Source organism: Malus domestica, chromosome 16, assembly GCF_042453785.1.
Source record: "Malus domestica chromosome 16, GDT2T_hap1".
In the NCBI taxonomy this organism is placed as follows: domain Eukaryota; kingdom Viridiplantae; phylum Streptophyta; class Magnoliopsida; order Rosales; family Rosaceae; genus Malus; species Malus domestica.
The window spans coordinates 10832948-10848908 of NC_091676.1; the positions used below are offsets into that span (position 1 = coordinate 10832948).

Sequence of the window (15961 nt, forward strand, 5' to 3'; positions counted from 1 at the left end):
GTGATCAGGGGGTTTGAGTTTTAGTATATATGATGATATAATTTGTTATTTGCTTAACTACTCAAACTCTCAGTTGTGGCCTTGAAGAAGGTCACTATATCTTCTTGTTGTGGTACCAATATTTGATAATATTTGGTTGCAAGGGTACCGAGATCAGTTACTGATGCACCTCCAACTCAAATTACACGGTAAAATAAAAACAGTAAAAAATATAGGCACTGTCACTAATTTCTGATGAAAAATTAGCGGCACCTAAAGCATATGAATTTCTTGGAAGAGAAGCAAGTATATGGACTACTTCAAAAACTTCGAGTTAAGTAACACATATAAAATATCATAATTAGTAACTCCAAAGAAATGCAACCATAGGGTGGGTGGAAGCAAATTTAACAGTGCATGATAACATGGTTTAGCTGACTAGCTACACTATTTGAGAATTTCCATGGACGGTGACCTCGGCCTCTACCAAGCAAGTATCCTTTACAAAATCGCCCTTGCCGGCCTTACTGAAAGTGTCCAGTGCAATGAAGTGAGACCAACCCCAACTCGGACTCGAGGCATCAAACCATTGATTAGTAGCTACAGGAAGAGAATATAATTATTTCACTTATATACATATACACACACACACACAAAATGTATACCTTCATGAATAAGAGCGCATTGTATATATATTATTAGAATGTGCGCGTCCAATCTAATACCAATCAATTAGCAATAGCATGCAGAGACTTGAGATTATTTAAAATATTTAGGCAAAACTTCCTTTCTCGATGTGGAATATCTAAACGTAGTTAATTATATACCCACAAAATAGTTCAACCTTTATTTACGTGTAGTACCTTTCTGACAATGATTAGTCTTGCGATTCATTCGATAGACAATGCGCAGGGAAAACTCCACACACGTTTTGGAACGAGGAGGGAGGGTTTCCGGATCAGCCAATGCTAAGAAAAGAGAAATATGAGTACCTTTTCCGTTCGAGTCTCCCTTAGGATGGAGCACTATCTTCCTGTAACCACAAATAGTAAGTGAAATTTAAGGACAATGCCTCATTTATAAGTTGATTTGATCTTCAAGAGCAATGCTTCATTTTGAGCACTTAATCTGCTAGACTATATTTCAAATTGCATAGTGAAATTGGCTAAAACAAAAATTATTGATGTTGGTGATGGCCCATGCTTGGTCATGTTGGTGGAGCAATATTTAATACTAAAAATATTGAGTCTCACATCATATAGTATTACAAAATAATATACCGTTTATAAGTGGGAGGTGCACTACTAATGTCATTGGGATAATTTGATAAATGTCACATCTAATAGATAATTAAGTTATTGACAATATAGTGATGTCAGTGGGTGGGTAGTGGTGATGTTGGGTCAAAAAGGTTGACCATGATGGGCACAAGGGTATTAAACGAATGACTAAGCCTTTGAAATGTGAGTTGGCTCTAGTGAATGAATAATCAATGGGCTCTTGAAAATATGTGTGAGCTCAAACATAATGAAATTGACCAGTTTTTATATGAGAATTGGTTTCCGGTGTGAAAATGTGTGGATCTCTCGTGATGAGGCACGTTAGAAAATGTAGTCCGACGCTGGAAATATAACAAAATAATATACATTATATGTGTAACAAACAATAAACAGTTTATATGCTAGAGATCCCTACTAGTATTATAAGGGATATTATATTCACACACCCCAAATTACTTCTCCCACATCCTTTTAATTTTTTAATATTTTTCTATTAAGTGTTAGTAATGTGTAGAAAATTTAAAAAAGTAAAAAGGTGTGGGAGAATTAATTTGGGGTGTGTGAATATAATCTCTCCTATTATAATTGTGTTGGCAATAAGCCATTCTAGGACTAATTAATTTCTTTCCAATTTTCATGCAGTTAAGTTAGAGAGATGCACGTACCATTTCTTGTTTCCAACAGTGAATGGTTCCGAGTCAAGTATGGCATCTAACTTTGAAAAGTTCTCAACGTTCCAAACATGCTTGTACGTAAAAGAATAATAGCTCATTGATAGAAACTCTGCCTTGGCTGCTCTTTTTTCTTTACAAACGAAGACCTCAGCTCCAACCACGCAGTCGTCATTTACCAGATAGCCATTGGAAGCATCAGTAAATTCTTTCAGTGAGATGAGTTTATCAATACCGGCATCAAGCATCGCCCCATGAAAGCACTTTTGCTTTATATTACGATCTAAATGCACCAAGAAAATAAATATTAATAAGAAAGACCATAAAAATGATGAGTAATGTCAAAAGGCACATGAAGGAAATTGAGATTCTCTCGTGTGTGATCATTCAAGAATAACACTTTGGGTACATATATTGGGTGATGTGGGAGCATGTGTTGGGCTCAACACATTTGTACATTTGTTCTGATGTATTATGAATGAAGTTGATATTTTACCATAAAATCAATTAGCAATATGTATGAGGATAACCCAATTCCCTCAAGCTATGTTAGGGTAAGCGGTTTTAATTCAAGTCTACAATGTTACTTAGATGGGATAAGGAATGTCTTATATGAGTTGAACAAATTAAAGCATGTGAGAGGAATTTGAAACTAACACCTTCTAAGTAAGTAATGATTTGCAAATCCCTCTCACAAACCTTTGTAATACTCATGGAAGGCATTTATAATAGCTCTATCTATATTTTATGGTGCATTATTCGTGGTTTCCTGATGGTATTAGAACGTCTAACCCAAAATTAGATAGTGATGATTGGAGAAATAAAATTTTATGCGTACGAGGATTACCACACAAGTCACATATCCCACATCAACCGTATCTTTAAGAAAAGAGAAGAGTTTAAATACCCTAACCTCAGACCTTTTGTGATAAAAGATCACACCCGACGGATTGTGCAGGTGGTAATTATCAAGTTGAGTACAATATCGATGTTGTTGGAAATATCGGTATTGTTGGAAGTGGCCGGTTTCTCTTATAATTTTACATATTATGTAACCGCTTATTCTGATTAGTGAAGTTCGGGACATTATGGTAGCATATGCAATTACTTTCTCGAGGTGGGAGAAAAAAGAGGTTCGAGCCATTGCCAATCAATATACATGGTTTGCTTTGCTATGAATCTGTGGAGTGCTTTTACTATGGACCTGTAGAAATTTTTACCATAAATTCATGTGCTTATCCAGAAAGTATTTTTTAAGACTAAAAAACGCATTAAAGTTTTATGCAAAACATAATCAAAAGCGCTTTATTATTAGGAAAAACTTTTAGCCATTCCGAAACAAATTCAAACAGACCCTTAATCATCAGATATGAGAATGGGGATTACCATTTGTATCCTCCAGCTTCAAATTCCGTTGATTGATGTCCATGTGCTGAATGTTTCTTTAGCACTGAAAACGACTTTATTTTTTTAATGTAATGAGCTGGAGGTGAATCTGAATATGATCTGGAAACCCCTGTAACAAAATAATATGCATGGAAACACAAGAATAACGTAAATATACTGATATATATATATATATATATATATATATATATATATATATGCACACAGATATGCAGAGAGAATCTTACCATGGTTCAAACTGTGCGTGATAAAATTGAACAAATCCATTTTTTAATAGTAGATAATCGGGTGCGAGTAGCAAATTGACTATTGAATTAATTTTTGTACAAAGTTTACAATATATATATATATAGGGTTAAACGTAACCCAACTGTAGCAGGAATCCTAAAATACTTACAATTCTAAATTACTTGATATACAAGGAAACCGTAATTAAGGAGTAGAATCCCAAGATGATGATTCTACTATAACAAAAAAAATGGGAGTGTTTATCTGTTTCTCAAGAAAAAGGTTTTATACTCCAACGTCCTTTGATGTCAAATATTGGATCCGGTCAAGAAAGAAACCGAAAAAACAGAGATTAAGAGAATGATCAAGTTATAAGTGTGGAGCTATTTATATACACTATTAGTACGTATTAGGTCAAATGTTCTTTTAGTTTCTTCCGCTAGCTAGTTGATATGATTCCTGATTTTGTTAGGCATTTGAATATGAATTTGAAGACATTCGTTTTCTAAGGATTCGTTTTCTAAGGATCCCCATCTTTTAAGAAATGCGGACTACTTATAGGGCCTACTTCGTATTTGTTTTATTTACCAATCCGAAACCATTTATCCGTTTGGTCCAGTAGTACAAGTTGTTGTTTCTCACTCTAAGGTCTTAAGTTCAAATCACATTGAAGACATTTTGAAATCATTTTTTCTATGTTGTCGAAAAAGTTGGTCAGCCGGTCACCGAAAAAGTTGGTGCCTGTCGCAGGAAATTGATCGGCCGTAGATAATGTCGGCGAAAAGTTAACTAATAACAACAACAACAAAGCCTTTTCCCACTAAGTGGGGTCGGTTATATGAATCCTAGAAAGCCATTGCGCTCGGTTTTGTGTCATGTCCTCCGTTAGATCCAAGTACTCTAAGTCTTTTCTTAGGATCTCTTCCAAAGTTTTCCTAGGTCTTCCTCTATCCCTTCGGCCCTGAACCTCTATCCCGTAGTCACATCTTCGAACCAGAGCGTCAGTAGGCCTTCTTTGCACATGTCCAAACCCATTTTGTGTACGTGTTGATGCTTCACCGCCCAACATTCTGTGCCATACAGCATCGCCGGCCTTATTGTCGTCCTATAAAATTTTCCCTTGAGCTTCAGTGGCCTACGACGGTCACACAACACGCCGGATGCATTCTTCCACTTCATCCATCCAGCTTGTATTCTATGGTTGAGATCTCCATCTAATTCTCCATTCTTTTGCAAGATAGATCCTATGTAGCGAAAACGGTCGCTCTTTGATATTTCCTGATCTCCGATCCTCACCCCTAACTCATTTTGGCCTCCGTTTGCACTGAACTTGCACTCCATATATTCTGTCTTGATCGGCTTAGGCGAAGACCTTTAGATTCCAACACTTCTCTCCAAAGGTTAAGCTTCGCATTTACCCCTCCTGAGTTTCATCTATCAACACTATATCGTTTGCGAAAAGTATACACCAAGGAATATCATCTTGAATATGTCCTGTTAACTCATCCATTACCAACGCAAAAAGGTAAGGACTTAAGGATTGTTGATGCACAAAATCAGTGAGGACTTTGGTATAACAAAAAGTATTAAGTTTGTGATCTTCGCTAGATTGCTCTGGTCATTAGTGTGGATAAGTATGTAAATGGATAGAGACAAGAAAGTAAACACAAGATGTACGTGGTTCACTCAGATTGGCTACGTCCACGGAGTAGAGGAGTTCTCATTAATTGTGAAAGGTTTACACAAGTACATAGGTTCAAGCTCTCCTTTAGTGAGTACAAGTGAATGATTTAGTACAAATGACATTAGGAAATATTGTGGGAGAATGATCTCATAATCACGAAACTTCTAAATACCGAAGTGTGGTATCGTCTTCACTTGCCTTATCTGTCTCATAGGTAGATGTGGCATCTTCTCTGGAAGTACTTTTCCTCCATCCAGGGGTGGTATCTTTAACTGGTGGAGATGCACAAGGTAATGTATCAATTTCACATGAAGCTTACTTGTAGTTTCAGGCTTGGTCAAACGCGATACAAACCATGTAGTAGGAGTCCCCCAAGTCGCCGAGCTAGGGGATCTGCTGAAAGAGGTGACAGACAAGGTAAGCAATCAAAGTTCCAAGCAATCAGTCCCAGGTCAGAAGTTTGATTTCGAGTTCCGGCTGATTGTTCTCATTCTCCCTATCTTGCAGGCAACATGAAGGATAAAGAGAAGAAAATGGAGAATAGATGATATGAGATACTTTTGCTTTTGACGGAGTAACTTTCCACAGGCTTATTCTTGTACTGGGCTGGAGGGTTTTCGGGTTTCCTCTAGAGTATAAGGCCGACTGAAGAATTTAAGGGTCAAAACAAGTCCATCAAATCTAGAGTACGTTCGATCCTGCTGATATGAGATACTTTTTCTGTTGACAAAGTAGTGGATGTATCGGCACATGTTCTGTTACGCTTGTTTCCACATGCTTCCTTGTATCATTCTCACTTTCCCTATCTGTTCCTCAGGCAGACGTGTTATTTTCTCTGGAAGCATAAGATGTTGAAGATATGTACTCGAGAGCAATGCCAGGTAAGTAATCAGGTAAAGGGTTCTAGGCAGTAAGTTCTTGACTGGAAACTTGATTTCAAGTGCTGACTGATTGCTCTCTTTCTCCTTGTCTTGCAGGTAAGAACAAGGCCAAAGGAAAAGATAGGGAAAAAGCATGATATGGGATACTCTTGCTTTGAACCCTGATGATATGAGATATTCTTGCTCTGGTGTAGCTTGTTTACAGAGGTATTATCGGGGGGAAAGAAAGCTGAGTATTTCGAGAGGCTTCGTTGGGAATGCCCTCTCAGATATGATGAAGGGTTAAGCATTTTTGCAGGTCTGTCTGTTCGTTGAGGATGGAGGTTGACATATATAAGAGTCTCCCTAACAACAAGTAGTAATGCTATTCATTTACCCTGCTTGGTCATAGCACGGTAGTGGGAGCTGCCAGCTTCATGTGTGTTAGAGCATTTTGAAAAAGTGGTATGTGGTATCTGAGAAGCTAATGTTGCTTGTGAAGATTACAAACAAGTTTTATCCAAAGAGATCTAGCTCTCGAAGTTGAGAAAACGGTGCCTCTTCGGTTTTCAAACAAGCAATCTTGTCAGGGATCTGGCTCTCAAGATTCGGAGAACGGTGCATCTTCGATTTTTTAGAAATCAATCCTACTGGGAGTCTGGCTCTCGAGTTTCGGAGAGCGGTGTCTCTTCGATTTTTGAGAAAGTAATCATGTTGGGAGTCTGGCTCCCTAGATTCGGAGGAGCAAGCAATCTTGTTGGGAGTGTTTTCTCAAATGTGAGTAAAGGTTGGGCATGTTTGCTAGTCTACCTTGCCACAGAGCACAGAGGTTGACACACAGGGACTTTCCAATTATCCAGCAGTGGTGCTGTTCCTTTACCCTTGTGGGTAATAATATGGTAACTAGACCTTCAAAATTTATGTGTCTAAACTTTGTTAGTGCTGTTTCTTTGCTATTTTTTTACCCTTCTTGGTCATAGCGATGTAGTGGGAGCTGCAAGCTTCACGTGTCTAAACTTTGTCAGAGATCTTTGGCAAAGTTATTTGTGGTACCCATGAGCTGATGGTGTTTGTGGAAAATGGATGATTGAATAGTAAGATTCACGTGCTTTCTACTTCACAAAAAATCTTCAACAGAATGCCTTTAATTTCAGCAAAACTGAGTGTGCATGTGACAGGTGCTGACAAGGCTGAAAAAACAGGTGCCTCTTCGATTTCTAAGATTGGCCCTCGTGGTCTCTGAGCAGCCCAGCTTTTGAGAAAGCAAGCGCCTTTTCGATTTCTGAGATCAGTCTTCGTGGTCTTTAAGCAACCTAGCTTTTGGGAAAGCAAACGTCTCTTCGATTTCTGAGATTGGCCCTCGTGGTCTCTGAATAGCCCAGCTTTTGAGAAAGCAAACGCCTCTTCAATTTCTGGGCAGGCGCCTCTTCGATTTCTGAAGCTCCGTCGAGTGCAGATTTTTATAGAGGCTGACATTAAGTTCCAAAACACACTTGAATCTCCACCAGTAGAAGCTCCCTTCTTGCACTTCTAAGATTTTGATTTGTCTGACCTCTTCTCTCTTCAACACCTTTGAAAATATCTGGCCCCTCCGACCGTCGTTTTGACTTGAACCTTGTTGAAGAGGTAGCCACGCCTTCTCCAGACAACATATGGCGCCCATCCTTCTTATCCCCTACTGATCCTCTTACTGTTGGGGATTCCGTGATGAAGAATGATATGACCGCTGCGGTGGTGGCCAGGAACCTTCTCACTCCCAAAGATAACAAACTACTTTCCAAACGGTTTGATGAGTTGGCTGTTAAGGATTCTCTGGCTCTGAGTGTTCAGTGTGCAGGTTTTGTGTCTAATATGGCCCAACACCTATTTGCTCGAACCCACCAAGTTGAATCATTGGCGGCTGAAGTGATGAGTCTCAAACAGGAGATTAGAGGGCTCTAGCATGAGAATAAACAGTTGCACCGGCTCGCACATGACTATGCTACAAACATGAAGAGGAAGCTTGACCAGATGAAGGAATTTGATGGTCAGGTTTTACTTGATCATCAGCGGTTTGTGGGTTTGTTCCAAAGGCATTTATTGCCTTCGTCTTCTGGGGCTGTACCGCGTAATGAAGCTCCAAATGATCAACCTCCGATGCCTCATCCTTCTAGGAATCTGTCCAGTACTGAGGCTCCGAATGATCCCCCTCCGGTGCCTTCTCTTTCTAGGGCTTTACCGACTGCTGAGACTTCTCCTAAGCAACCTTTTTGAAGGCTCCCTCTTGTTTGTTTATTTTGACTCATGTATATGTACATATTTGTAACTTATCAGAGATATCAATAAATAAGCTTTGCTTCATTTCAACGTATTGTGTTAAATACACCAAAGCCTTCTTCACTGAGTGGGGTCAGCTATATGAATCTTAGAACGCCATTGTGCTCGGTCCTGTGTCATGTCCTCCGTTCGATCCAAGTACTCTAAGTCTTTTCTTAGAGTCTCTTCCAAAGTTTTCCTTGGTCTTCCTCTACCTCTTCAGCCATGAACCTCTGTCCCGTAGTCGCATCTTCTAACCGGAGCGTTAGTAGGCCTTCTTTGCACATGTCCAAACCACCGTAACCGATTTTCTCTCAGCTTTCCTACAATTTCGGCTACTCTTACTTTACCTCGGATATCCTCATTCCTAATCTTATCATTTCTCGTGTGCCCACACATCCAACGAAGCATCCTCATCTCTGCTACACTCATTTTGTGTACGTGTTGATGCTTCACCGCCCAACATTCTGTGTCATACAGCATCGCCGACCTTATTGCCGTCCTATAAAATTTTCCCTTGAGCTTCAGTGGTATACGACGGTCACACAACATGCCGGATGCACTCTTCCACTTCATCCATCCAACTTGTATTCTATGGTTGAGATCACCATCTAATTCTCCGTTCTTTTGCAAGATAGATCCTAAGTAGCGAAAACGATCGCTCTTTGGTATTTCCTGATCTCCGATCCTCACTCCTAAGTCATTTTGGTAGAAAAAAAATGATCAATAACCCAAAAAGTCATCGAAAAGTTGACCGGCGGACCAAAAATGTCATCGAAAAATTGGTTGTGGCCGAAAAAATTAGCCAGAAAGTTAGCTGGTCGGCCACTGCTAACCCAAAAAGTTTGTGGGTTTGAGCAGTAATCATGTAATTATATAGTGCTATTCAAAAAATAATTTTGGTTAACTTTTTCATTAGTACCTAAACTAAAGATATGATATTTTTCCTAAATTTTTTACTTAGAAATGGTATTGAAACAAAAAAGCCCAAAAAAAATTGTGTCCAAGTTGTAAGGAAATAAGAAACTTATTTATTTCAATCCCGACTAATGATAGGATTAATGGCATGTTTAATTACTTGTTATGAGTATGGGATGGAATAAGATAAGAACGAATGTTGATGAGAAAGAATGGGAATGGGATAAACACCCACCACCCCGTGATTATCCCATACCTTAATTTTTCAGGTATGTCGTACCAAAATCAACAAGATATCCACTTATTTATTCATTCCCTATGTTAGTAAGTGCTTGGTCACTTAGTACTACGATGTAATATTCATCTTCACTTATAAGTGAGAGATCTTAGGTCCAATTTTCGCCAAAAACGAATTTGAACCACATAAACTCTTTCCTTCCAATTCCACTCCTCTTTGTAAACCATGTGAGAATGATACTCATTCCTTGCAAGTGAACCATAGCCTGATGCATGTTTAATAACACCATAGTCCGCGAAAAGTGTCAACTTTACGACTAGTAAACATTCCTCATATCCAGCAGAATCAAAAAGCCCCAGCTACGACTAGAATCCTTCGGACTTTGGCCTTGTGTACCCAAGATTGATTAGCTTCTGAACCAACAATTTTTCAGCATCTGCCTGAAATCACAAGAACAAGGGGCAAATGATTCAGTGAAAATAGCTAACAAAACGTGCAAACACAGACGAATCCATTCCTGCATATATGCAAACGACAAAGAAACAGACATCTGATAGTCTCGTGTTCATGTGTGTATTGTTTCTCTGTGTTCGACACAGAGAGGGTACAAACCTCAAGCATGGGACTATTCTTCGGAATGTTGCAAGGCAGAATTATACACTGAAAATAACCGCATGTCAGACCATGGAGTAGGCGGGGAAAAAAAGATGATGACAAACCCAAATTATCCAAACAAAAATTGATAACCTACCTAATCTTCGAGCAATGCCCGACCCTGTATTATCAGAAGCCCCACCGAGTATGGATGTAACACCCACTGTACTGTTCTGTAATCCATCAACGGTAACGATTGCAGTTAACTAAATTTAATCCCAAGCAGCACAAAGAGGTCCGAATTCACAAGTGTAAAGAGAGATCATTTTGGAATAACTTTAACACCAAATTACCAACTTACAGGTCTCATAGGTGCTGCTGCATACAAATGCCCAAATTTTGTAGAGTTGCAACCAATCCATGCATATATCTACACTCATAATAATCAGAAATTTTTACCCAATTCAGATTTTGTTCAAAGTTTCAAACTTCTAAGAATGAATTAACAACAGATGCAAATAATCGCCTACTTTTTCTAAGCAGAATGAAAGATCCAATTTTTGCAGAGTTGCAAATCATTCCATGCTTACACTCACAGTACCCAGTGCACAAGGCTTCCGCTTTACGTAGGGTCTGGGAAAGGTGAATGTCGGCTAGCCTTACCCCTATTTATGGAGAGGCTGCTTCCAAGTTTCGAACCCGAGACCTACCGCTCATGGGTGAAGGCACTTGCCATCGCACCAAGTGCGACCTCTATGCTTACACTCACAGTAATGAAAAGAAAAAACTACCCAATTCAGACTTTGACCAAAGTTTTAAACTTGCCCACAAATAATGCCTAGATTTTCCAAGAAAAAAAAAACAATTACCCCAATTTTGCAGGGTTGCAATCAATCCTTGCATATAACCACTCAAATTAATGAGAAAGTTGTACCCAATTAAGAATTTGTTCAAAATTTCTAACCAACAAATTTAACGAATTTTGTTGCCCGAATTTTGACTTGGGCAGTTCAATTTAGCATTAAATTGAACAAAAAATTCTAGAGGAAATTGAACAAAAAAGGGGAGAGATGAGGATGGAAGACGAACCTGCTTGGGAAGGCGGATGATTTGGAGGTGGAAGGTGGTTTCGTTGACGACCTCACTGAAGCACGTGACTTGCACGCCACCGGCATCGTCGTTGTCGTCGTTGTCGATGTAGCTCAGACCAGTCGATTCTTTGTGTTCGGAAATTTGAGCGGAGCTAAACGCACTGTTTGGAGCGCCGATGTCTAAACTACCATGCGCCATTGCTCACGGAAACGAGCACAGTGAGACTGGGAGAGTCACAAGGCGGTTATAGACGGGCTAAGCCGGTTTTCACTTTTTTCATTTGAGGGTAAAAGTGGTTAATCCTCATATTTTATATATATGTGTTCAGTTCTCTCTCTCTCTCTCTCTCTCTCTCTCTCTCTCTGAGTCGTTCTCTCTTCTGAGAGTTTTTCTCACCTCTCTGTGTGAGTTTTTTCGTCGTCAATTTTTCTCCTTAGCCATCAGCCCGAGCTCCGACAAGGGTCGTTGTCTATCCTCTGTTGTCCTTCCTTGTTCTTCTTCCTCCCTTCTTCCGTTTCTATCTACCCTCACCTTAGTTTTCCTTCCACTTCCATGTCTCTCATTTATCCCTCTTTCTCTGTTTTCCCAATTCCTTCCCGTCCCAATTTGGGTGGGTTCCATCCTTCCTTGTTGCTTTTTCTTTCCCGATTTGCAACCTCTTTTCTTCCCAGCACTCGGTTGTGTTTTCTTTGGAAGGTGCGCAGAGTTTTTACTCGGGTGTACACACCTTTGTTTGCCTTTATTGGCATTGTCGTCGGTGGATTCTAGTTGTGATCGGCACGGGGGTTGTTGCAGGTTGTTGGAGTCACCAGATTCTTTGTTTCTGGGCGGTGGCTGCTTGATGACGGTTCGGGGCATGGGTTTGCGCTGGCGTGGATGCTCTGCGGTGTTGGAGCACTAGTTTTCTTAAAGGAAAACTAATGAAAAGGGCTTGAAAACTTTGAGTTTTAATGATAAGGACAAAATAAAGGGTAGAGTGAATAGTACCAGGATTGACTTTTTAGTGTAAAAATGTGGTTTTTCGTTAAAGTGAACAGTACCGGGTGCTTTTCGTTAAAGTTCCCTTTTCTTAATGCATGGGGCTTTGGTTGGTCGGAGTGCTGGACGGATTGTGATGGGGGCTCTCGACTTTTTCCACAACGGAGGGGATTGCAAGGTTCTAGGGAGTTCTATAGCTTTGTCTGTGTTTGTATTGGGCTCTTTTGGTGTGTACTGTTCAGGTCCACTGTTTTGTTTTGTACTTATGTAGTTTGTGGACCTCTCTGTGTCTTTGTTTGGCCTTGGGCCCTGAAATACAATGTCCAGTTTTTCAAAAAAAGAAAAAAAAACTTGTAATGCAACTTCGTCATTTGATTCTTTACTTTTATTTATCCAACACAAAGGTGAGAGAAAAATGAGGATGTAAAAATTAATTCCGTAAAGTAATAAACATGAAAAAGTTAAAATACATTCATTCATAACTGAATGATGACATTTCAAAAAACGTTTGATTTTTTAATTTTTATTGAACGATAACAAGTCTTAAACTCGAACATCTTAGATTCAAATTAATAAACACATGGATCCTAGATTTTCTCTTAGCCCAATCCACCCCCTTCCCTCATAGTAGACTATCACCCTCCCCTTACATGTAGAATATCGTTGTTTAAAAATAAAAATTACTCACTTCCTCATTCTTTAAAGATTTGTATAATTTTTGTGACAAATATTTTCTTTTGCTTATTCCCTCTTACTTGTTTAAACTTGAAATACTCAAAGGGGCAGAAAACGGAAGGAAAGGAAGGAATGCAACCATTTACTTTCAAAACAAGAACACACTTACCATGGTTCATCACATTAAGTCACAATAGTTGAAAAGATTGCAAAACTGATGAAATTATGCGGTCTCATCTTGCCAAGGTAAACTCACAATTCACACTTTTTGCCTTTTTGGCCAAATCATAATACACACTTCGAGGCTTGAAAACTCATACAAAGAGCCGCGAATAAGAAACTCTTAAGCTTCATCCACGATGCACTCAATTGCTTGCTTGCAAATTTCGGTCATTGTTGCCTCAGGGCCATAAACCTGCATTGAGAAACGATGTCAGGCTTGCAGCCTGTAACTTATAATCTATTTGTGTTTTAGTTCACCCCTTTAACATTCTTCAAGAGTAAAGGCTTGTTAACAACTGATATCAGATGTCAAAACCAGAAAGTCATCGCATACCTCAAGAGGAACTCCGAGTTCTTCCCCCAAAGCACTCATCTTTGCCAAACCAGTTTGATAATTTGGACCGCCTTTTCTCACAAATATATGCATTCTTGCCGCTTTTAGCTTGGATTCCTTTGATGTCGCAAAAGAGAAACGGTTTGAGCATACAAAACAGAATAAACCAACTAGGCCTATCTATCGTATATGATATGAATGTCAAAATGTGGTGGTACCTTCTCCCTTAGGGCTCTAATAATTCCATTGAATGTAGCAGCTACGTCTGTGAAATTAGCTATACCACCTCCAATTATTAGAGCTCTTTTACAACCATCTGGATCAGCTGTGGCACACTGCAATATATGAGAATTTTATTGGCAGTTAGTGTATGCTACATGTAATGGTTGCAACTTGAGTAGTCAGACGAAGTAAATACGAGTGGAAGTGTGTGTGAGCAAGAGAGAAGAAAGTGGTTTTCGTAAGATAAGAAAAGCTTCTTACATTGATCACAACTCTTGCATATTGCAACAGTTGGAGCTCCACTATACTCTGCATAATTTCCAAGTTCTGAAGCATAACCCAAATCTCCAACCTAATTCCCATAAAGATGCCAGAATATTACAACAGGCCATGGTATGAATTTAAAGGTTCCCAACGTTCAAAGAAACGGAGGGGAGAAATATCTATGGGTGCACATTCAATCAGAAACGATGAATTAAAGCCAAAAATGGAGACCCAAAATTTTGAAAGGGCTGCTACAGGGACAGTATTGCTATATGGTTGCAATACATCAGGCTACTCACAGTATCAGCGTAAATTACACTTGCACCCCCTCCAGCTACCATGGTCCAGATGCGTCCTTTTGGGTTCAACACAGTGAATTTTAAGGATGCGCTTGTCTGCAATATATATGTTTAACTTTAGTTTGAACAACTCTTAAAAAGTGCTGATCCTTAAAAGAAAATTGAAATTTATCATAAATTTATTTCCGCACAAGGAACGGTTAGGTTTTTACCTTTTCATCCAGAGAATGAATAAACGTTTCTGTAGGACTTAAGACTCTGCCGAAAGGCAGTGGAAACTCCACACTGCCCCATCTGAATAGTATTACAAATATTGTCAGAAGGAAAAATCAAACCAAAAGTAGTTAACTAGAAACTGGTAGAACTACAGTATGGAAAATCTTCAAGAGAAATATACTTATTGTTCTTGAAGGCAGCAGTGTCATCCAGCTCCCCCCTCATATCTAATGGACAAGGTTCACCGTCAACCAAGGTAAATGGGTTCATTTCCAGGAAACTAAAATCCAAATCTGCAAAAGAAAATCAGGAATGCAAACTTCCTCAGCAACAAGAGCATGTACCTAACTAATCATTACATAGCTAATCACAGTATTACACTGTACTATACGTTTAGTAATCCATATTTGGACATTCGTACCCTGGAATACAGAAAATACGCCCTTTATGAAATCTCCAATTTTGTCTCTGACCTGTAAGCAGCAGAATACATTAAGCATATGTCCCAAAACCGACAAAAAAGTTGAACACGCAGAACATAGTAGTAATAAAACGATGATGATCAAACGGATTCACAAGAAATATAGCAAAAAAAACTGGTTCCCTTTGCACTAATGGTAGAATTGTTCTCATCAAGTTCAAACTGAAGGGCAGCAACCTCTTCCTGTAAATGAAAATTGTTCTCGCTGACACCATCTCAACGTGTTCGCAGACTGTTTCGGTTTGTTCCTGGTGAGACAACTGTAACAGCTAATCCTCTTGAAAGTGGCTATTAAGTAACCTCACCTCCTCAAGGTCCTTAGCCATTTTGTCCAGCTAAGCTTGCAAAGCCTTCCTCTCAACGTCTTCACTGATCGTCATTATCATGCCCTTGTTTTCTTTGTGTAAATCACCTCATTTCAGAATATGACTTTCACATTTCAGCTCAGATTGGATTTCTAATTTGTCCTTGTTGCATGTCCATGTATCTGCAGCTTTGATGTAACATAATTATTAAATGAACCCGCAACAATCTAGCATCCATTTACTCTTTTTTGAGTATCATCACCTACTTTTAGATCCACATGAATCGCATGGTTTTGTACAACCTCATCACATACCTGAGTGTAAGATGCTATTTCATCTTCAGAGTCACTTCTTATAGACAAGGTTTCAACCTGAAAAGTGGTTGCCAATCATAAATTTGATTCCGAGAAGAAGGCAAAGTGCAACACAACGTGATGTCTATGTAGGTTATAATCTGTCTAGAACTAGTTGCTCTCCAGCTCATTTAAAATGAATAACATGCCGCAGAATTTCTTCTCGCTGCCGTGAGCGAGTCTTTCTGTTTTCTTTTGAGTAAAATGAAGTGTGCAAGAATGGAAGTGGCAAATTTACCAAGCACAAGGTAGAACAGTGAAACACAACGTGATATCATGGCATGGATAGCTTTTGTTTAAATGCACAGAAAATGAACTGGGATATAGCAACGAAGATAAAAAAAAATCATGTAAAATTGAAAATAA

General features: G+C 39.1%; 2 protein-coding genes and 1 pseudogene across 2 annotated transcripts; all 3 read right to left on the reverse strand.

The window, feature by feature from the left end:
- Positions 1 to 421: 421 nt before the first annotated feature.
- Positions 422 to 2178, reverse strand: LOC103423640 (MATH domain and coiled-coil domain-containing protein At3g58210-like). The gene is made up of 3 exons (XM_008361730.2): positions 1925 to 2178; positions 843 to 1012; positions 422 to 579 (listed from the first exon to the last, which is right to left on the reverse strand). Exons 1-3 carry the CDS (start codon positions 2176 to 2178, stop codon positions 422 to 424), a joined length of 582 nt encoding a protein of 193 aa, XP_008359952.2.
- A 7326-nt stretch (positions 2179 to 9504) lies between these two features.
- Positions 9505 to 11567, reverse strand: LOC103432183 (uncharacterized). The gene is made up of 5 exons (XM_070815567.1): positions 11244 to 11567; positions 10516 to 10584; positions 10312 to 10387; positions 10173 to 10220; positions 9505 to 10000 (listed from the first exon to the last, which is right to left on the reverse strand). Exons 1-4 carry the CDS (start codon positions 11442 to 11444, stop codon positions 10186 to 10188), a joined length of 381 nt encoding a protein of 126 aa, XP_070671668.1. The 5' UTR covers positions 11445 to 11567; the 3' UTR covers positions 9505 to 10000; positions 10173 to 10185.
- A 1449-nt stretch (positions 11568 to 13016) lies between these two features.
- On the reverse strand, positions 13017 to 14542 carry LOC103417265 (ATP-citrate synthase alpha chain protein 3-like; annotated as a pseudogene).
- Between the last annotated feature and the right edge of the window lie 1419 nt (positions 14543 to 15961).